The sequence below is a fragment of the Salvelinus alpinus genome, chromosome 26, assembly GCF_045679555.1.
Source record: "Salvelinus alpinus chromosome 26, SLU_Salpinus.1, whole genome shotgun sequence".
NCBI classification, from domain to species: Eukaryota; Metazoa; Chordata; class Actinopteri; order Salmoniformes; family Salmonidae; genus Salvelinus; species Salvelinus alpinus.
Genome location: NC_092111.1, coordinates 11020862 through 11043416, shown reverse-complemented (window position 1 = coordinate 11043416; position 22555 = coordinate 11020862). Strand labels below are relative to the sequence as shown.

General features: G+C 42.9%; 1 protein-coding gene across 5 annotated transcripts in view; it reads left to right on the top strand.

The window, feature by feature from the left end:
- The first annotated feature begins 3769 nt into the window (after positions 1-3769).
- LOC139554687 (collagen alpha-1(XIV) chain-like) overlaps positions 3770-22555 on the top strand; it is an 83115-nt gene continuing 64329 nt past the window's right edge. Inside the window, exons 1-5 of one of the 5 annotated variants that reach the window (XM_071367717.1) lie at positions 3770-4089; positions 6051-6176; positions 8655-8771; positions 15838-15978; positions 16138-16242. In XM_071367717.1, coding sequence (XP_071223818.1) covers positions 6086-6176; positions 8655-8771; positions 15838-15978; positions 16138-16242 — 454 coding nt within the window. In that variant the 5' untranslated portion in view covers positions 3770-4089; positions 6051-6085. The remainder of the gene's footprint in view (positions 4090-6050; positions 6177-8654; positions 8772-15837; positions 15979-16137; positions 16243-22555) is intronic. The other 4 variants (XM_071367715.1, XM_071367714.1, XM_071367716.1 and 1 more) reach the window with 4 other exon arrangements.

The following is a 22555-nucleotide window of genomic DNA, read 5'->3' as shown; positions in this document are numbered from 1 at the left end:
TCACTTGCAAATAATCAATCTTATTATCGTTAAAATAAGGGCTCACATCAACTGAAGCAAATTATTTTAGCAACATTACCGGAAAATCAATATTATGGATAGAAATGTAACTGCTTCAATCTAATAGCAATAAAGTAAGAGCATTTATTGAACCCTGACAGGAACTTTAAACTGCAATAAAAGTTTAAATAACCTTGAAGATCAAGATCAACAGGATCACATTGGCATTCCTAGATTATGTGGTTAAAATATCTGGTCAAGGAATGTGCATTGTGCAATAATATCTGTAGATGGCATGTGAACTACAAGGAACAACATTCAATCACGTAAGCAGACTATATGTCTCTGACCACCAGGTGGCAGTATGTACCATATATACAACTGATATTTCCCAATTGGATCTCATTGACTGAATATCCAAATCTCTTTTACAGGCGTTTTACTGTAAATACCTTTCCAGTACTTTGAGAAGTTTTTTTGTTTGTCATGTTTGTTTGATGTCACTTTTGCCACAATAATATTACAATAACAATCCACAAGCTGCATTATATGTTTCCTGCAATATTAGTAGGGTTGCTATCACTACAGATTACTAAAATATCCAGCCTGTTAGTGTAGGAAACTTATGATAAGATAACCCCTCTGCTGCCCTCATCAGAGTTCAGGGGTCAAGGGTTTAAGTGCAGTAGCATGGAATGCTCTTAAAATGGGTCAGGGCTTGTGTCAAGGGCAGAAATTGTGAGCTATTTCAAACTCCATCTAGTGATGAGCTCAGCATTCTGAATGCACAAGGATCTTCAAAAGCAAAAAGAGTAAGTGATATAGTGTAACCATATCCTACTGTAACTACAGTAACTACAGTAACAACTGTGAATTCTATAACTGCAGGAATGTTAACCCCATAAGAGGCCTCCAATAAAAAAGAGTTATAGAGGGATTCCACAAGTAATTGATTTTAAAAAGATGATTCTTTATCACTTCTGTCATGACCATGACCTTGCTGTCATGGCGATGCATAAAACACAGCGTACCTAACTACCCCTCTGTGCTTGTAGAAACACATTCGACATTGGGTCAACTGGGAAAGGTGTGTAGCCCAAGGAGCTCTCGTAGACCCTATGACTTCATGGGGCTACCCATGCTAACATACTGTATTCAGTCACAGTCAGGCTTTAGTCAATGATGTGTTAACTGTCCATTGATGAGTGGGATCTAGTTTGCTGTGAGATGGTCTAATCAAAACAGCTATGTAGAAGTTACTCCGATAAGTCTAAACTACTATCTTTTTCAACAGCAAGACTAGAGCCTGTGTGTTTGGAACCATTTAAATTAAAAATAAAATATTTATTGAGTGAAACATTAAACTTCATTGGATATTCATTCCAAAAATGTAGGCTGCACCGGAGTGCCATTCCACTCATAACACCAAAGTGGCAAATTCGGGGGTAACCTGACGGGCATTCTGACCGTCAGTGCAACACCTTATCTGTTATTCCAAGAGGTCCAAACCTCTTGAAGTAGATGCTAGGTTGCATTAAGGTTGCTGCAACATGAGTGAATGGTACTATATCTTAACTTGGGTCTGTGCTATCTGGGATCCTTGGGACGTCACTACCCCATTGAAGTTGACATTTTAAATTGTTACGGTAAGGGTTAAGGTTAGGGCTAGGTAAGGGTTATGGTTAAGGTTAGGGTAGGGGTTAAGGTTAGGGTTAGGGTTTAGGGTAGGGACGTCCCAAAGATACCGGATTGCACTGACCTCTTAACTTGACACAGATAGGGGCTTATTATTAAAGGCATTAACACATTTAATGTGGTCAAGATAGGTAGTTAGTTCATTTTTTTAAACAAAGTCACTTTCCAGAAATTATTTTATTTCTTACCCAACCAATCAAATATAATTCAGACTGATGGTACATATAAAAGTTTGGACACAGCTACTCATTCAAGGGTTTTTCTTTATTTTGACTATTTTCTACATTGTAGAAGAATAACATCAAAACTATGAAATAACACATATGGAATCATGTAGTAACTAAACAATGGTTAAACAAATCAAAATATATTTTAAGTTTGAGATTCTTCAAAGTAGCCCCCCTTTACCTTGATGACAGCTTTGCACACTCTTGGCATTCTCTCAACCAGTTTTATGAGGTAGTCACCTGGAATGTATTTCAATTAACAGGTGTGCCTTGTTAAAAATTAATTTGTGGAATTTCTTTCCTTCTTAATGCTTTTGAGCCAATCAGTTGTGTTGTGACAAGGTAGGGGGGTATACAGAATATAGCCCTATTTGGTAAAATACTAATTCCATTATTATGGCAAGAACAGCTCAAATAAGCAAAGAGAAACGACAGTCCATCATTTCTTAAAGACATAAAGGTCAGTCAAAAATGTAAGAACTTTGACAGTTTCTTCAAGTGCAGTCGCAAAAACCATCAAGCGCTATGAGGAAACTGTCTCTCATGAGGACCGCCACAGGAAAGGAAGACCCAGAGTTACCTCTGCTGCAGAGGATACGTTTATTAGAATTATCTGCACCTCAGATTGCAGCCCAAATAAATGCTTCACAGAGTTCAAGCAACAGACACATCTCAACATCAACTGTTCAGAGGAGACTATGTGAATCAGGCCTTCATGGTCGAATTGCTGCAAAGAAACCACTACTAAAGGACACCAATAATAATAAGAGACTTGCTTGGGCCAAGAAAAATGAGCAATGGACATTAGACCGGTGGAAATCTGTCCTTTGGTCTGATAGGTACCAATTATAAATTTTTGGTTCCAACCGCCGTGTCTTTGTGAGACGCAGAGTAGGTGAACGGATGATCTCCGCATGTGTGGTTCCCACCGTGAAGCATGGAGGAGGAGTTGTAATGGTGTGGGGGTGCTTTTTCTGCACAGCATTCCTCAGCGATACGCCATCACATCTGGTTTGCGCTTAGTTGGACAATTATTTGTTTTTCGACAGGACAATGACCCAACACACCTCCAGGCTGTGTAAGGGCTATTTGACCAAGAGGGAGAGTGATGGAGTGCTGCATCAGATGACCTGGCCTCCACAATCACCCAACCTCAACCCAATTGGTTGAGAGAATGCCAAGAGTGTGCAAAGCTGTCATCAAGGCAAATGGTGGCTACTTTGAAGAATCTCAAATATAACATATTTTGATTTGTTTAACACTTTTTTGGTTACTACATGATTCCATATATGTTATTTCGTAGTTTTGATGTCTTCACTATTATTCTACAATGTAGAAAATGAATGAGTAGGTGAATGAGTAGGTGTGTCCAAACTTTTGACTGGTACTGTATTGATACAACACTTTCATACATGTCCCATTGCATATTGAGCCAAGAACAACTTGCTGCACCCTGATGATCGTGATGGCCAGATAGATGGAATGCAAACAAGTAATAGAGCAGAGATGAGGATGTATTGTCAATTAAAACCTTGAAACCTGAAATTGTTGCATTTTCAGGTCTTGAGAATACTAAGCTAATCATGAACCAAGGTTGACAGTTAAATATTGTTGTTATAGGCCTACATAACAACACGTATCTATGTCTGTGTGTGCGTAATATAATAATAATAACATTAAATAATAATAATAATATAAAATATGCCAAGTCACCATATGGCTGGCTGATTAAGCTACCTCAAGTATTACTGCCACATTAGTAAATTCTCCCCTGAAAGGAGGAATGAACATTTGCACGCAGGTAGCGCTCGTACTGACCAGAAAGCGCGAGAAAAAAAGACATACCTGAAAAAAAGCTTATGGACGAGGAGTGAAAGCATGTAGCCTACCCTGGGGGCGGTCAGAACAGAATTCACATTTCATAGCTTATCGCCTCTTTTATATTGGCTGCCGCCGAAACACATTTTTCTGCCTCAGTCAAGATTAAACGAGGTGAAGGAATGAATCGCTCAAGGGATGGGTGAATGAATACCAGCACGGGATACACCCACCATAGCAAGTCTGAAACTGAAGGAGCTGGAGATAGTTTTCCAACAGCCCGCGAAGCAAGACACACAGGAAGGGTCATTTGGGAGCAATATTACCTGTAAACATATGTTTTGAAAAGGTATGAGATATTTTCTTTAGTTTGGGATAAAGTCCGTGTTTAATTACAACACATTTCAAGTAGAAGTGGTCGGAAACGGAACCTCACCTGTCAGTGGTGGTCGTGGGGGCGCGTTTGACAATATATGCAAATTTGGTTAAGTCAATTTATTACATCTGTTTTTGTACTTCGTCGATACTGTTTGTTTATCACATTTATAATTAAAATATAATGTACAGTCGTTTTCCATTTTTCCCTAAGTCTATAGGCCTACACGAACCATCACCGAGGACTGTGGACTACTACTGTGGTTTACCTGTAGGTTAGCCTACTTGTACACCTGCAATTTGTCATAATCGCAAGATTAGAAGGCTATTTAGGTACATTGAGTAGTTGAGGAGAATGATTAGGCACGGCGAACTGAAGTGCTGCTTTGAAATACCAGCTAGCCTAATGATGAAGTATTCCTATCGAAGTGTTTGCATACGTTTGAGAGAAAGGTGTGACATCATGCTCATCTATTTTTTACATCCTCCATTTGTTTGAGAAAATACTACTGCCACAGTACTCTGCAGAAGCATGCCACGTTTCAAATATAATTTGAGTGATTTTTGGGTGTCATTATGGTTATGCCAAAGTTTAGATGCTTTGTTGAGTTTATTTCCAAAACTATTTGAAATGTAATTGGGAATCTACTGTTTATCAACCTACAGTTGAAGTTTATCAATGATATTCATAAAATTGCTCTATAACTTCTAGGGATGTGCATCTTTCCCTTTCAAGACGATTCGATACTTATCTAGATACATGGGCTCCGATATGATACAGGAACGATATGTTTTAGTTTGAAACGATTCATGCAATTCAGTTTGATTAGAGAACAAATCGATGCGATTCAGTTCGATGTGATACAATTCGATGCACTAACATTTGTTGCATAAACACATTCATTTGCCATTATAAACTAAAATATGCTGTTGATGGAGCTCATGAGCTGGGCCTCTCTGAGCTGGATCGGTCTGAGCTGACTTCTGTGTGTGTGTGTGTGTGTGTGTGTGTGTGTGTGTGTGTGTGTGTGTGTGTGTGTGTGTGTGTGTGTGTGTGGTGTGTGTAAATTATGTATGTCTATGGTGTACTGTATGTACTATGTAGGCACCTGAGCTGAGCTATAAGTGAGACTAGGTATCTATCATCCTACTACCACTATCAGATTAGGGCGGCAATGTAGCCTAGGTCTCCCCCCCAGATTAAGTGTTTGAGCTAGTAATATATCAATATTTATTGTTTACAAATGAGCTATGACATAGCCAATGAACATATAGCACAATTTTGGATTTCACCCCCATCTCAAAATTGAATGATTTTGACCATTTGGATGTTTTTATGGAGGGATCTTCTCTTTTCTTCTTGCTTCGGCCATACAGTGCGCCTCAGTGATTTCTGTCCTCATTATGAAATCATCAATTTTACCCTGTATATCTAAAAATGACTATTTACACATACTGTTTAAAGCAAAATTACCAGAACTATTGCTGATGGTGAACCTGAACAATCACAATAAAATAGATTGTAGTAAGCCCCGTTCAGCAGGCATAACCTGGGCACAGACCTCAGTTCAATGTCTAGTTTTGAATTACATTTGGTTAAGTTTTCAACATAAAATGTTATGAATCACCATGTCTGTGGATTACGGTTAAAAGTTGGGTGAAAGAAAGACAAAATGCCATTACGTTGATTACTTTCTTCAAATCCAAATCAGTTTTTCACGTTGATAAGTCATTACATAGATTTTTGGGGGTTGAAATTCCGGTAAAACACACTTTTCAACAGTGCTAAGATAACAATAACTAGCGTTAGCACAATGACTGGAAGTCTACATGACTTCCAGTCAAGCTGTTCCTCTAGACTTCCTTTAATAATGGAGCTTATCTATTCATTTTCAATGGCATCAGGCATTGTCATTCCGTTTGATGTCTCGTCAGGTTTTCTAAGCTCCTCTCCTATACCAGTGTGAAGGATGCCGGCTACAGGACTGAAGACGTGGGTATGGAATCCTCTACTCTGTCTGGCTCTTATCTCTCTCTCACCTGCACCAGCTCAGGGTCAAGGTAAACACAATCATATAGGCTGCTTCTTATCCTCAGTCGTCCCGTGTGTGTCTTTTTGATGTGAAGCTTTTGTCAAAGCGTTTGTCTTTGTGTCACTGTCACTGGGATTATTTTATTTCAAAAGGGAAAAGTCACTATTTTCTGGTAATATGAGTAAATATTTGTGTGTAAAATCAAATCATTAACATTCCATTTGATGTGCCGCTTTTGTCGAAGCATTTGTCTTTGTGTCACTTTCACTTTGTGATTATTTTACTTCAAAGGGAAAAGTCACTATTTTCTGGTAATAAAAGTTCATTTTTGTGTGTAAAATCACATCATTAACATTCCATTTGCAGTCAACTCAAGTGTTTTGAGATTATGCTTTTACATGAACTACCTACCCTTATGGTCTTTGCCCATATATACAATGTTGCAAACAATATCTGCCTTTGGCCTTATCCTTGTTGATGTGAAGACAAACAAAAACTGCACCCTCAAACAGCTGCAGTTTGTTTATCTGGGCTTGTCTTGACACCGTTGCCCAGTCCTCAAGTGAAACGAACCACAGCATTCCTGTGCTAAGAGTGCACTCTGTACTGTGCTAACCTGGGCTACAGCATAGTGCCGCTTTGTGTTGTATTGTAGCATTACACCTTGGACAGTATCCATTGGGTGTCGGCAGAAGCCTTCTGGTCAGAAGGGCCGGCCTCTTGTTTAAAGTAAACAACCTGTCCTTTTTACAGTTCAGAGTTCAAAGTGTACGGTCAGTGGGCTTCAATAGAAGTTTCCTTCAAAGTGCGCTAAAGACGTTTAACTGAAAGCATCCGGCCCTTGAGGCGATAGACAAGGGAGGGATGTCTGGGAACACAGGCCACTGTCACCCAATGGCATGTGGCCACGTGCCCATCCCTACAGTGTCAGCATCTCAGCCAAAATGTCCCTTATAACTAATTCTTACATATGAATTAAAATGCATTAAACATTCTGTACTGTATCTGACTTCCAAACTCCCTATGGGTACTTGTGGCCTCTTAAACCCTCCGCAGCCTGCTGGCTGCTTGCACAAGATGGCTATGAAAAATATATGAGAACTTAAGCCCATCTTCACACAGGCAAGTCCTTTGTCTTGGAGATGTTGTTTACCGAGCGTACAACTAGTCTGAGACGTCTGTTCTGGATATTTCCTGGCTCACTGTACATGGTGATGCATAAAGTCTCTGAAGGTTTAAAAAAAAAAAATACACAAACAACACACATGCTAATTCTCTCACTCGGGGAAACGACATTCTTCAGAGAAGATCTTTTTTTCAGAGAGAGTTAAGCCCTGCTGAATACCCACCCCCCATTTCAGGTTGGTGAGCTCAGTACAGTATTATTATTCGCCTGTTTGCACCATGTACCATCTCCGGGCTCTTTACCTTCCGATGAGTTACTCCATTCTATGTGCTTGGTTGTATTCTTTCCATACCTACATCAATGTCTCCAAATATAATCTCATACACACATCATTATTCTGTATGTTTCAACTGTAGAGCTTCGCTCTCATTTATGTCAGTCATAGTGAAGGTATTTAAAGAATACATTGGCACCAGATAGCTTGCCTGCTCCTAATGAGGACACAAACAAGACAAGTTTGTGGGACTGTTTGCAGAACTTTCCATTATTACCAAATTAGATGGGAATGTTTATTTGTATTTTATTTTACTCTGGGATTTGGTCATGCCTAGTATTAACTACTGTGCGGAGCTGTGGGATGTTGACCCAAGAGGAAGTGGTGAAGTGGTATATTGCTCTACTTGTAGATAGATATCTTCTTGAAGACAGGAATAGATGCTATTCCAGTGCCTTTCCCTTTGTCGCTGCTACAACTGAAAAAAAGTCACATTCTCCTCTGAAAAGGCCTCAAAGTAAAGAGCACACGCTTTGTAATACACCCTCAATTCGACTGCTCCGGCCAAATGCAATCGTGATGAGATCAGGGATGGTCCTTTGATGCTGAGATAAGTGCTGCACAAAAGACCCCCACCCCTCCAAAAGAGACATGAGAGCTATCAATGGCAAAGGGAGAGAATGTGACTGCTTTTTTTGTGACATCTGTGGTACTCTTTGAATCTGTATCTTTTTTATTTGGCCAAGATACAATCTTTTAGGACTTGAAACACAGATGGAGTGCCTGTTACCTCGCCAAACTCTGGCTGGAGTTCAATCTAGCTGCTAACAGTTTTATAATCTCTTTTAACTTGGGAATCTCAGGTTTCATGCATTTTCATTGGCAAAAAAAAATCACCAAACCTGTCGCACTCTACTAGTTACTGAATCCGGACAGTTTTTTCAAAGAACATTGTTTTTTTTTTTACACTTGATTGAACCCCAGCCACTGTCTTGGTGTCATATTAACCATGCATTCAATATTACTATTGAATATTATATACAAACGTTTCTTGAATTAGTCAATTATTGTTAAAAACTGTGTTTTGTGCCTTTTTTTTTGTCTAGTTGCCACTCCACGAAGACTTCGTTTCAAAGTCCTGAGCGCAACCCAGCTGCATGTGTCATGGAAAGAGCCGAAAGGAGACTTTGAAAGCTACAGATTTATTTATAGCACACAATCAGGTAAGGTCCAGCAATGTTACGATCAAGTTACGATTCGGCCCTGAAGGACTACGCTTTCTAACTTATGTTCCGTGTTTCACAAACGGCTTCATACTTGTAGTGTAGAAAACAGAATGACATATCAATTACATGTCAGATAATGATGTCATCTGGTTATAGCCCGTCTCCTATGACGTGAATGACTTCTGGAGGTTTGACTATAGTTCATTAACGGTAATTGGAGTAGGAGTTGAAGAAGACACAGACTGATTGGTAATGATCATGAAGAAATTAGGAGAGTGAGATAGCCAATGTCTTTGGCACACACTCTCAGTAAAGAAATAGGAGTACTTCAGAGTATGTGATTTTCCTCCATTTTATAATCACGTTGAGAAATGAACTCCAAACATCCATTTTGTAATCTATGTTAATCACTGTGATTGATACACGTAGTAAGCCAACGACGTGTATCAACTTGAGAAACACTGTATTAGGCGAATTTGACTCAATGTGTAGTACAGCCTACCATTTCACTTCTCAAGTTGTTCTTAAGGAAAGATATTTATAAATTGCCAATTCTCAATGTATAGATAGACTCCATGACATTCCACCATGGCTTTTACTTTGAGTCCTTACAGTACCATACCTGCAGCTAGGGGGAAAGCTGCAGCTCCAGTGGCTTGCCTGGCCCTTGATCTGGTGTTGATAAAGATGATGGAGTAAGCGCCAGTGAGCAGAGCACAAGCAGCTGTATCTAAACTGCCTGAGGCAGGCCAGGGTGGGGGGCACAATCTTATCCCAGCTCTGGCACCCTGCTAAAGGAGCACATCTCCCCACCAAGCCTGCTTCCTCTGGTGAACTTCTCCTTATGCCAGCTGCAAAATAGAGGATATTTCAACAGTCAGAATTGTCATATTCTGTGTGGGTTGAAATGGGAGCTCCTGAGAGAGGCTAGTCAGTGAGCCTTTGTTCATTGAATAAGAGTTGCTTTGACAGAGGGCAACACCCGCAGACATACACAAACCATTATGATTGGGGTGGAATTGAATGCAGCCCTAGATTGTGGGTAGTAACACTGGCAGTAGGATTATAGGTTCAGGGGTGTGTCAGAAATATTCACAACCAGAATTATAGGCGCAGTAGCTGGCGGTGGCAATAACGGTCTGGGATTTGACGATTTAATTAAATACATTTTTTTACCCCAATTTCATGGTATCCAATTGGTAGTAGTTACAGTCTTGCCTCATCGCTGCAACTCCCGTACGGACTTGTGAGAGGCGAAGGTCGAGAGCCATGTATCCGAAACACAACCCAACCAAGCCGCACTGCTTCTTGACACAATGCATATCCAACCCAGAAGCCAGCCGCACCAATGTGTCGGCGGAAACACCGTACACCTGGCGACCTGGTCAGCGTGCACTGCGCCCGGCCCGCCACAGGAGTCGCTAGTGCGCGATGAGACAAGGATATCCCTGCCGGCCAAACCCTCCCTAACCCGGACGACGCTGGGCCAATTGTGCGCCAACCCATGGCTCGAACCCAGAATCTCTGGTGGCACAGCTAGCACTGCGATGCAGTGCCTTAAACCACTGCACCACCCGGGAGGCCGGGATTTTACAAATTAATACATTTGAGGTGTGACGAGGGCGTAGCCATTCACTGGCCAAACAACGCGGTTCATGGAGTAATATTGCATGCCGTTGTACCAAGTTCTGTAGGTTATTGACAGTCTTTGCATTGTCGTCAACTCCAATGCGGCTGGGGGCATGGAATATTCTCATCGTAGTCCATTGTGGTTTGATACTACAGTTTATTAAATAGGATAGGCTATAGTAACAGTGTTGACAGTCAACATTGTTCAAATTGGCTTCAACGAGTACAGGCCTACATGTATTTAAGCGTCGCACTTCTCCTCAAAAAAAAGACTACCATACTAGACTACCATAAATTGTATTGTATGTGTGAGGCACGTTCTCAATAAGCACGTTATAGGACTGAATCATTTGAATATGTTTGGTGGAGTGAGTCTTTGGTAGGCGTGTTCTGAAAATGGGGACGGATACAAGCCGAATAGAGTTTGAATTGTGAATAACGCAAAAGCATGACGGCAAAAGCCTCACGAGTAGACAATTATTTTAGAAACCTTTTATGGATAGGCTCCTTGGCAAATGCATGAAATACACCCAACGCATTGCTGTTGAAACAGCTTTCGTTATAGTTGGCCTAAATGTTTCTAAATAGGGTCACTGCCAGCATCAGCTAATCTCTTTTGAGGTTTAGGGGCACAAAAAGCACATCTCTCTTGTTCCTTGCGCATATGGGCAATGTCCGTCATGGCTGGATAGGCTGCGCTGGTTACAAGAAAGAGACGTTGATTTCAGACTTTTGAAAAGGTCCTGAGGACGTCGATATATGCCTATATGCCCCCCCCCCAAAAAAAAAACAATAGCACTGGGCTCAAACTCACAAGGCTCAGAGCCAGAGCATGCGGCTTAAATCACTGCGCCACGGCAGTTCACAATTCTCTAGCAAGCAGGGAGAGTACTTGATGATACTTAATGGAAACGGCGCATTGTTTTTAATTATTTTGTTATAAGCCTTCCCCAAACCATAGCCGTAACCTTAACCACTTGAAATGAATACCTAAACTTAACCCTTTAAGTTGTTGTTGTTTTAACCCTGCAACGATGCAGAATTAATCGGTTTAAAAAAATCGACCTTCATCCAATTATGGCAAATTCCGTGGTGAAATTATGACATCAGGTTTGTGAAATCCATGCCATAACCAACCTGCTAAGACCAGCTTTTGGTTGGTCTTATATATCCCCACCAGCGCCGCCTGAAGTTGGCACTTTGGCGCACGTTTTTAAGGACACACCTCAGATATTGCCACCCCTCCCACCTCAGTGCAAGCGAGCTCATATAAGACAGGCAAATTACCAATCCATTCCTGGCGCAAGTGTTTGAAAATAGACAAGCGCCGGTCGAAAAGAAGGAAAGAGAGGAAGGCTCCACACCACTTTCTCTCTTGAGTATTTTACCTAGTTATTTACAGATTATCTCATTTTTCTCTTTTGTAGCTTTGTCAACTATGTGTCTGTTTTCTGACCTGTTCGCACCACTCCCTGTAGGCTTTAGAGACGCTCCCCACCGCTTCGCTGCAACCCTTCTAACGTAGTGTACCCTGTGCGCACAACCCATGTGGAATTCCCGGTCTCTGGCAGCATTTGTAACTGCCGATCTGCGGTCAAGAACCAGAGTTCATCTCAGCCTGTGCTGCACTTCAGTCCCTTGACTTTTTGTCCCTGACGGAGACAAGGATCACCACAGAGAACACTGCTACTCCGGCTGCTCTTTATTCATCTGACTATGTTTTCTCTCATAGTCCGAGAGCATCTGGTCGTTGCGGTGGTGGCACAGGTCTACTCATGTGGAGATTTTCTCTTTTCTCACTCTCTCACCTGTCCATCTCCTCATTTGAATTCCATGCTGTCACTGTCACTTGTCCACTCAAGCTTAACATTATTGTAATCTATCACCCACCAGGTGCCCTTGGAGAGTTCCTCAATGAGCTTGACACCTTGGTAAGCTCATTTCCTGACGATGGCTCACTGCTCTTCGTACTTGGCAACTTCAACCTCCCGACATCTGCCTTCAATTCATTTCATTTCTCTCTTTCCCCTCCTTGCCTCTTTTGACCTCACCTTTTCCCAATCCCCTCCAAATCACAAGGCAGGCAATACGCTTAACCTCATCTTTACAAGAGGCTGCTCGCCTACTAATCTCACTGCAACCCCCCCCCCCTCCTCCAGGTCTCTGATTTCCCTTTCCTCCAACCCTAACCACTCAGCCCCTACCCAGATGGTCATGCAATTTTTCACTCTCTCTCCAACTACTCTCTCATCTTCTATCCTATCATCTCTCCCTTCTGCTAAATCCTTCTCCCTCCTGTCTCCTGATTCTGCCTCTTCAACCCAACTCTCCTCCCTTTCTGCATCCTATGGCTTGCACTGTTCCCATTTCTCCTGGCCGGCTCGGCCCTCCCCTCCTGCTCCGTGGCTGAGTGACTCATTGCGAGCTTACAGAACAGGGCTGCGGGCAGCTGAGCAAAAATGGAGGAAAAATAAACTTCGGAGGACCTATCATCCTTTCACTCCCTCCTCTCTACCTTCTCTTCCTCTGTATCTGCTGCTAAAGCCACTTTCTACCACTCTAAATTTCTGCCTGTAGCTTCTGCCTATAACCCTAGGAAACTCTTCCACCTTCCCCTTAATCCATCCCCGCTCTGCGGACAACTTTGTCAACCACTTTGAAAAAAAGGTTGACAACATCGACTACTCATTCACTCAGCCTATTGAGTCCACTGGTCTCACTCACACAGAACTACCCTACGCCTTGACCTCTTTCTCCCTCTCTCTCCAGATGAAATCCTGCGACTAGTGAGGTCTGGCCACCCGACAACCTGCCCGCTCAACCCCATCCCTTCCTCCCTTCTCCAGACCATCTCCGGAGACCTTCTTCCATTCGACCCCTCTGACTTAAAAATGGCTTGAGTTGTTCCCCTCCTCAAGAAACCAACACTCGACTCATCTGACATCAAAAACAATAGACTGTATCCCTTCTTTCTTTTCTTTACAGAACACTTGAGCGTGTTGTCTCTGATCAACTTTCTTGTTATCTCTCTCAGAATGATCTTCTTGACCCCAGCCAGTCAGGCTTCACGACATGTCATTCAAACGAGACTGTTATTCTCTGTGTCACGAAGGCTCTCCGCACTGCCAAAGCTGACTGTCTCTCCTCTGTTCTCATCCTCCTAGATCTATCCGCTGCCTTTGTCACCGTGAACCATCAGATCCTTCTCTCCACCTACTCAGGACTGGGTGTTTCAGGCAATGCACACTCTTGGATTGCATCCTACCTGGCAGCCGCTCCTACCAGGTGACGTGGGGAGGATCTGTGTCTGCACCACGTACTCTCACTACTGGTGTCCCCCAGGGCTCTGTTCTAAGCCCTCTCCTCTTCTCTTTATACACCAAGTCACTCGGCTCCGTCATATCCTCACATGGTCTCTCCTATCATTGCTATGCCGATGACACTCAACTACTTTTCTCCTTCCCCCCTTCTGACACCAAGGTGGCGACACGCATCTCTGCGTGCCTGGCAGATATCTCAACTTGGATGTCGGTCCACCACCTCAAGCTCAAACTCAACAAGACGGAACTGCTCTTCCTCCCAGGGAAGGCCTGCCCGCTCAAAGACCGCTCCATCACGGTTGACCACTCCACCGTCTCCCCCTCCCAATGTGCAAAGAACCTTGGCGTGACCCTGGACAACACCCTGTCATTCTCTGCAAACATCAAAGCAGTGACCCGCTCCTGCAGGTTCATGTTCTATAACATCCGTAGAGTACGACCCTACCTCACACAGGAAGCGTGTCCTCTCCCATCTGGGCTACTGCAACTCGCTGTTGGCTGGGCTCCCTGCTGTGCCATAAAACCCCTGCAACTTATCCAGAACGCAGCAGCCCGCCTGGTTTTCAACCTTCCCAAGTTCTCTCTTGTCACCCCGCTCCTCCGCACACTCCACTGGCTTCCAGTTGAAGCTCGCATCCACCACAAGACCATGGTGTTTACCTACGGAACAGCAAAAGGAACTGCCCCTCCCTACCTTCAGGCTATGCTCAAACCCTACACCCCAACCCGAGCATTCCGTTCTGCCACATCAGGTCTCTTGGCCCTCCCATCCATACGGGAGGGCAGCTCCCGCTCAGCACAGTCCAAGCGCTTCTCTGTCCTGGCACCCCAATGGTAGAACAAGTTTCCCCCTGAAGCTAGGACAGCAGAGTCCCTTCCGATCTTCCGAAAACATCTGAAACCCTACCTCTTCAAACAGTATCTTAAATAATCCTCCTCACCTTCTATTTGACTATTTGGAGAATGCATTGGGCAGGACATAAAAACAGCCTTCACCCCCCCCCCCCCCCCCCACTAGCTCTGACTCTACCAATAACTACTTTATTGGGAAAAATTTACATTATAATGCCTGTGATATGTGGTTGTCCCACCTAGCAATCTTAAGATAAATGCACTAACTGTAAGTTGCTCTGGATAAGAGCATCTGCTAAATGACTCAAATATAAATATATACGGAGTGTGCTGCAACACAGACATTTTGCTGAAAAAGACAGAAAAATATCAGTGCTTGCTTTTCAAGTATTCTGCGGTACATTCGGAAGTATTGGTCAAGATTGTTTGAATCATTCATAGGGGTGCGTCTAAGGTCCAGTTGTGTCAGATAAGGCCTCCATAATACCTATGAATGACCTATGATGGGCGCATCATCTTTAAGCAAGACCTGACAAGACTTGACACCCCCATTTCTACAACATGCCTACACACTTCCATTTGCAACACGTTGGCTTCAGGCCGTGCTTAGCAGCTATATCAAAATAGTAATAAAGAAGGAACTGTACGTGTCAGTGAACACCGTTAAAGACGAGTGTTAAATGTCAGGATAATTGTAATTCCGTAGTTCTGTTCTGATATGCAAAACAAGAATGATGAAACCTAGGGTCAATGCATAAATAGTACATTTTAGCTACATTCCCTTAAGTGCTTTAATGGTCTGCCAGGCTCGATTTATATAAATTGATTTAGAATCAGTAGGCTACACGGGGAGTGCGTTCTCTCCTGTTTTCACACAGCCCTGTTAAGTTGTTTTCGAAGAGAGAGACAGTTGAGTGAGTCCAACTGAGTGTCTCCATGTACTGTGCATACTGCTTCTTAAAGTAATTCAGGTGTGTTGGAACACTGAGGCCTCACTTTACTTGTCCTGCAGCAGCCTGCTGAGCCGCTGCCCAGTTCATTTACTGCCGTATCCAGTGGTATCCTTCATTGCAACATCAAATGTCATTCCTGACATTCCACCTGAAAAGGAGATTTCAAAATAGTCAAAATATCCCAAAAAGTATATTTTTATTATGGTAAACTCATTTTCAATCGAATGTACTTAATAAACAATCAGGTGAAAACAATTTCTTGGATATTTACAAAGATTGGTCTTGTTTGTTACTTTCTCCCGATTACAGATGCAGAGGAGACTGAACTAGAGGTGACAAAGAAGGAAGCCAAAGTGATCATAGACTTTGACCCCAGAAAGTTGTACACAGTCAAGGTCACTGCTCTGAAAGGTGCTCGGGAGAGCAAGCCACTTCTAGGAACATTTGAGGGTGAGAAGAGCCTTTTACCTTTTACAACCTATTCCATGATTTCATGAACTTGTTCAATCAAAGGTAATAGCTGGTCTGTGTGATTGCCATTGTTCCAACACATTTGACAAAATGTATTCTACGGTATGTGTCAATGGAAATGTGTTTGCTTTGTTTCAGCCCAACTTTCAGAGCCTGACGTTAAGAACGTACAGCCCCAGAATGTACAACCCAAGAACCAGAAAGACACCAGTGTCACAGAGGAGAACAATGAGATATCTGAAGGTAAGTATGGGATGTATGAGTGACCAACCTGAAATCTGGAAATTGCCATGGCTCAGTCTTCAAATCAACCAAGAAATCAACATGGAGAAGATTAGCTTGAAGACACACAGGTAAGTTGAAGCTCCAAAGGGCTCTTGGTTTGTGCTGAGGCTATACCTGGTGGTGGAGTGGACAGCTGTACATTTTTCATTGGGAGTGGATGCGACAATTAGAAAACATTGCCCTTGTGATGTATTCGTTCGAACTTTTCTGAAGAAGAAAGGCCTTGAATGTGATCCCACTCACTCCTTGGAGCAACAACTGCAATGTGCTTCATTTCAAGTGGACTTTGAAGGAAATTCCAGGGCTGAAAAATTGTCAATTAAAGTAAGTCTACATTGGATCCCAGTATACAAAACTTCTAACTGGACACCAGAGGTACCACAGACACTGTCTTGTGGTCCTGAAACAGACAGAGCCTGAGAGGATCTGATTAAAACAAAAGCACTGGATATTGAAGCATTTTGGAGCAATGATCTACTTGTGATTGCCATGTTCCGTAAAACCAAGGTAAGCATAAAACTGTTTTCCTTTTAAAATGAGCATGAAGTTGTTATAAATCTGTTATGGTAAACGATCGGCCAGGATGTAAAGACTGGAATGACAAAGTTTAAAACCAGTCATCATGACACTGATACAAAGCTGTAATGTTATAGGAGTCTACAGTTATGTCTCAGGGCTAATACTGTATAGGAGGATTCAGCCCCAACTGAAATAACATCTGTCAGGGTAAAGGCTGTGTATGCAATAGTTGCAGAGGTATTTTAACACACCCTTCCAGCTGAGTTTTTATTTTTATTTTTTATTTTACCGTTATTTTACCAGGTAAGTTGACTGAGAACATGTTCTCATTTGCAGCAACGACCTGGGGAATAGTTACAGGGGAGAGGAGGGGGATGAATGAGCCAATTATAAACTGGGGATTATTAGGTGACCATGATGGTTTGAGGGCCAGATTGGGAATTTAGTTCAAACAGATAAAAGAGACCTGGAGACTAAATATTGATTATTTGCAAAGGATTGATCTCAAAGTGTCTGCCACAGTATTGCCCCTTGTCTGTAACCAGTGTCAATATATTTTAAAAAAACAGGGATATTGTAAAAGCTGTTGGTGGGCTGAAACAGGCTATTAGTGGTAGATTTAGGATTTTGTTTTCAGACAAAGATAGTAACAGTGTTTATGAAACGCCTGTGGAGTGTGTGTTTCATGGTGACTTGGATCGTCTGTGCTTCTGGCTTAAAGAGCTATGATTTGGCCGAGGTGTCAAAAAGTGTTTTGCAGTTATGGAGTGTGGTGTAAGGATCCCTGTGGTGCTTTGAGGTCTGCGATGGATCACCTGCCGTCTCTTAAAATGCTGGAATTGCCTATGAGTAAAAGACAGAAGGGGAAAATAACTCGGATATAATGATGCTGCTTTGCTTTCTCCTTCACTCTCTATCTTCTCTCTTTCTCCAACTCTTTATTTCCCTGTCAAGCTCTCATTTCTTCCTCCTCACTGTTTCCCTCCCTCCCTCCCTCCCTCCCTCCCTCCCTCCCTCTCTCCCTCTCTCTCTCGACTCTCCCTCTCTCTCTCCATTGCATGTAGACAGTTGACACAGGCAGCTATCTCCTTGCCCACACTTGCAGAATACCTTTGCTATGTTATCACAGGGGCCCATTCTTGGACAGCTCCAGGCTTGCTAAGTAAACCCCCTGTAGCTCCCTGCCTGCCTGGGTGTGCAGATATACCAGAGGGCATAAAGGTGTGCCCAAGGCCTGGCAGACGCCTCAGTCCCACACAACCTAGCACTTACCTCCACGCCTACCCTCTCTGAACTGGGCCCAGGAAGGATATTAGGCCCCTATATTTATGCCCTAATTGAAGCTGCTGGGGCCGTGCTCGGCAGAGTCGGCGCATCCAGAAGTGGCGATGGTGTCATAAGGGACACAAATAGGTAATTAAGGCCGGATGACTCATGCATCGCCATGGCAGCGCTTATGTTGTGCAGTGGCCGGGGTTTGGGATCCGAGGCTCAGGGTTGATTGACACATTTTTGAGCGAAAAGTAATTGGTGTCAGTCAGTGAAGGGATAAAATGGCGTAGTTTATGTATGACACATTGATTTTTAGCCCCTTTTGGCTCTAGATGAGTATATGGGTATGGGCGTGTGCCATGTGGTATATTACACTGCCATAACATTATCATAGGCATTACTTAACCTCTTTTCATTTCTTTCCAGTTTATGTTTGCCCTTCCAGCTTTGAGGTATATTCTATATGCAGCGGCATAAGCAGTTACCAGTACATCTGAACCAATAACCACAACCAGTACCAGACCATATCCTTTACCTTTCAGCTAGACGGCTTTCAGTTCCCGCTGGCTACACTGCTACTTGCTCAAGTTAGCGCAGATAGCATTAGCTTATCATCCGCCCTGTCGCTTGGGGGTCAAGGAGGATATTACGCTTCCTCAATGTCCCTTAACTAGCAGGTGGTTGGGGAGGTGGTGCTGCCAGACAGTATTACGCTGCGATGACATGGCCCATTTGTTTAACTTTAATTACACGGTCATTTGTTCACACGGAGGTAATTGGGCTGTATCCGGAGAGGCCGGCGAGATAATGAAATCACAGCTTGCTCCTGATTTCCCCCACTCTTCAGGGGACCCTAACGTGCTGTAGTGTCGCCCCCAGGAACCACAGGTCATATTTTAAGCATAGAAGACATTTAGTGGTCTGTAGTAGCCTACAGGCAGGGCTGCTTTGAGGACAGAGAGGTTCTCTCTAGGCTCATGAACAACAGCTAAGAGATGGGTACAGAATATGTTATGGTAGTGGTGTCTTTTGTGGCAATGTTTAGCGAAGGAGGAGGTCGTTATTTCGCTTTTTTGTTGATTAAGATGCGATTAAATATCTGTGCAGTAGTGAATGAAAATGTGACAATTTGCCTTGTAAAACAGCACAAATTCAGCAATAACAGGTGCAAACTAGTGTTTTGAAGCATGGCTTACTTTCCTAATTCTCTTGGATGTCTGGAAAACACAGTATTTTCACAAGACATAAGAGCAACCTGAGGTATTTTTGTAACCATGGACACAGTCACAGGCATGTTTTTTTTAAGGCTGAACTCATGTAACTGTTGGAATTCTCTGTTCAGTGTCAAAGGCACACAATTCCCTGTAATTAATTAGTTTGGTAACAGACTGTATAGTACTTTTGATCTTCAGCCGTAATGCTGTTCATGTAAGACACGCAGGAAACACTGTTATGAAATGGAAATAATTTGATGGACAAATGGAGCATTGCAACTTTTATGCTGGACTCTTGGGATACTGCTTCCTATTGAGTGACAGGTATTATGTCATTCATTTGATGGTGTTATAACAGGTTTTATAACAGTTTCATTGCAAAAGAAATTCACCTGGCTGGCTCGGTCTGTCAGCTTGTCGTGAAAGGAACCCGTTTACTGTACATGGCTCTAGCTCAGGGATGGACAACTTTGATGGGGGTGGAGGCCACAACAAATCGGACTCATCATGAGGGGCTGCGTACCCACATCCATACCCACACATGCAGTCAGAGTCGGCCCTAGCCTTTTGGGGGCTCTTGTTAACTAATTTCATGCAATTCTACTCATTTTGCCATGAGGTGGAGAGAGAAATTCGCAATTTTACAGCTAATTTCCTGCAATTCTTCACTTTTTGCCAAAGGGTAGAGACAAATGTTTGCCGTTTTTAATATGATATCTGATGATCAATGGTGGCCCCCAGGTCGATAATTCGACCATGATTTAGATAGCTGGTCGCTAGACTAACATTTCAATAAAAATAATGTTAGCTGACATGGGCTAATTGAGTGACTGTCATTGACTGAAATAACAAGAGAAAAACTGCTGATGCACAACCAAATTTCGAAATTACACTTTGTGTATTCTACTATTGATCTGCAGGCCTACAAAAAGTGGTACACGGTCCATCAGTTGCCCATCCCTGCTTTAGCTGATGCATATACAGACCACAGCGAACTTACCGGATACATTATGTACAAAATCAACAGCAATCAACAAACAACTCAACGCAATGTCATTTCCCCCTGCTACAAATCACGATGAACGATGAATCAACAGAGCATGCCTCATCGCAGATGGATCCACTGTTGATAAAGCCAAATTGAAAGTGAGCAAAATAGTGCTGTGGCCTAGACTGAGAGAGTCTGGCATTCCATGAATGCAAGTGCGGGCTTTACTGAGTTATGAAGCGTGGAGAAAAATCTCCATCAATGGAACTTGACATTCAGACAGAGTCATTTGGAGTCCCAAGTAGAAATAGAAGGGTTAGGAATGTGACAGGTGACGGATGCTCTCAGGCAGTTAGACGGGCACACGTTTAAAGTCACCTAGTCAACCCCATCCAGAGAAAAGATGCCACGTGATCATGTCCATCTTGCCCGAGGGAATGGGCCTCTGTTGACCAGCATCATTCATTAGGTGGACGTGTTTAGCCTCGGAGGCTTGAACTTTTGATGACAGTTTTCTTATGAAAAAAATGTGATGTTTCCTTTGTTGTTATTGGTGTTGGTTTTGGGTGAGTGAGTGAGTGAGTGAGTGAGTGTACACTTTCTGAGATGTCACACACACACACACACACACCTGCCAGGATGTTGTGTGAGTCAGTGTGGCTGTCACATCACCCAACTCCTCCAGTCTGTTGTTAATTGTTTCTAGCGACAGAAGTGCATTTGAATATTCGCAGGACAAGTCTGACTTACAGTAATTTCCCCCGGGTTCCCACGACAACGTCTGAACGTTGTCACATTGTCTGCTCATTGTTCGGTTCTCTACCGTATGGGGCTGACAGATAAACGAGTAACATCCTCGCTTGGTTGACAGCGCGGCCCTTTCTTCATATGCTGCATCGCCTCACAGTCACAAAGCCAATACCCAGAGGTGAGGCTTTACCTGTTCCACTCTGCCCCAGTCGCTGTAGTCCCATCACTCACTGGGAGTGGGGCCGTGTGGCCTCTTAGCTTAAACATCTTCACAAATAAGCTTATGGTATGAGAAAGTATGGTGGAAAATATGCAGACAGAAGGCCATACATTTTGTAGACACATTTTGGATTTTATTGGACAATAGGAGATTCTTCTGTCACAACATCCTTCATCAGGCCCGATGATGAAGTCAATTTTAAGTCGATTCTTTTCAAATTAAATTGAAAAACATTAGCCTATACCTGCATTGTTTTCAGAGAAATGCATGAGGAAAAATCCACCTGGATCCCCTAGAGAATTATGAATGCCATAGAGACCTATCATAATCTGATATCAATGGACCAGTAAGAACCGTACAGATGAACCATACACCATTCGATCACTATTAATAAGACACTGCTCATATCTAATGCCTTACATATTTCAGCCACATATTCCATATACTAGAATAACATTAAGAGAAAACTAGCATTGCTATATTGAGGCTTGTATTATTGGTTTTACTGTCGTCTGCGGGATGCCTGTGGGAGGGAAGCATGGAGAGTCCTCCTTATATACTGGAACAAAAATATAAAGGTATAAAGGTAGGGACGTGGATCAGAAAACCAGTCGGTATCTGGTGTGACCACCATTTGCCTCATGCAGCGCAACACATCTCCTTCACATAGAGTTGATCAGGCTGTTGATTGTGGCCTGTAGAATGTTGTCCCTCCTCTTCAATGACTGTGCGAAGTTGGTGGATATTGGCGGGAACTGGAACGCGCTGTTGTACACGTCGCTCCAGAGCATCCCAAACATGCTCAATGGGTGACGTGTCTGGTGAGTATGCAGGCCAAGAACTGAAAGAACTGGGACATTTTCAGCTTCCAGGAATTGTGTACAAATCCTTGCTACATGGGGCCGTGCATTATCATGCTGAAACATGAGGTGATGGCGGCGGATGAATGGCACGACAATGGGACTCAGGATCTTGTCATGGTATCTCTGTACATTGAAATTGCCATCAATAAAATGCAATTGTGGTCGTTGTCCATAGCTTATGCCTGCCCATACCATAACCCTACTGCCACCATGAGGTACTCTGTTCACAATGTTGACGTCAGCAAACCGCTCACCTACACAATGCCATACACGTACTCTGCGATTGTCAGGCCAGTTGGACGTACTGCCAAATTTTCTAAAAGACGTTTTTCAAATTTTCTAAAAGACTTATGGTAGAGAAATAAACATTTGATTCTCTGGCAACAGCTTTGGTGGACACTCCTGCAGTCAGCATGCCAATTGCACGCTCCCTCAAAATTTGAGA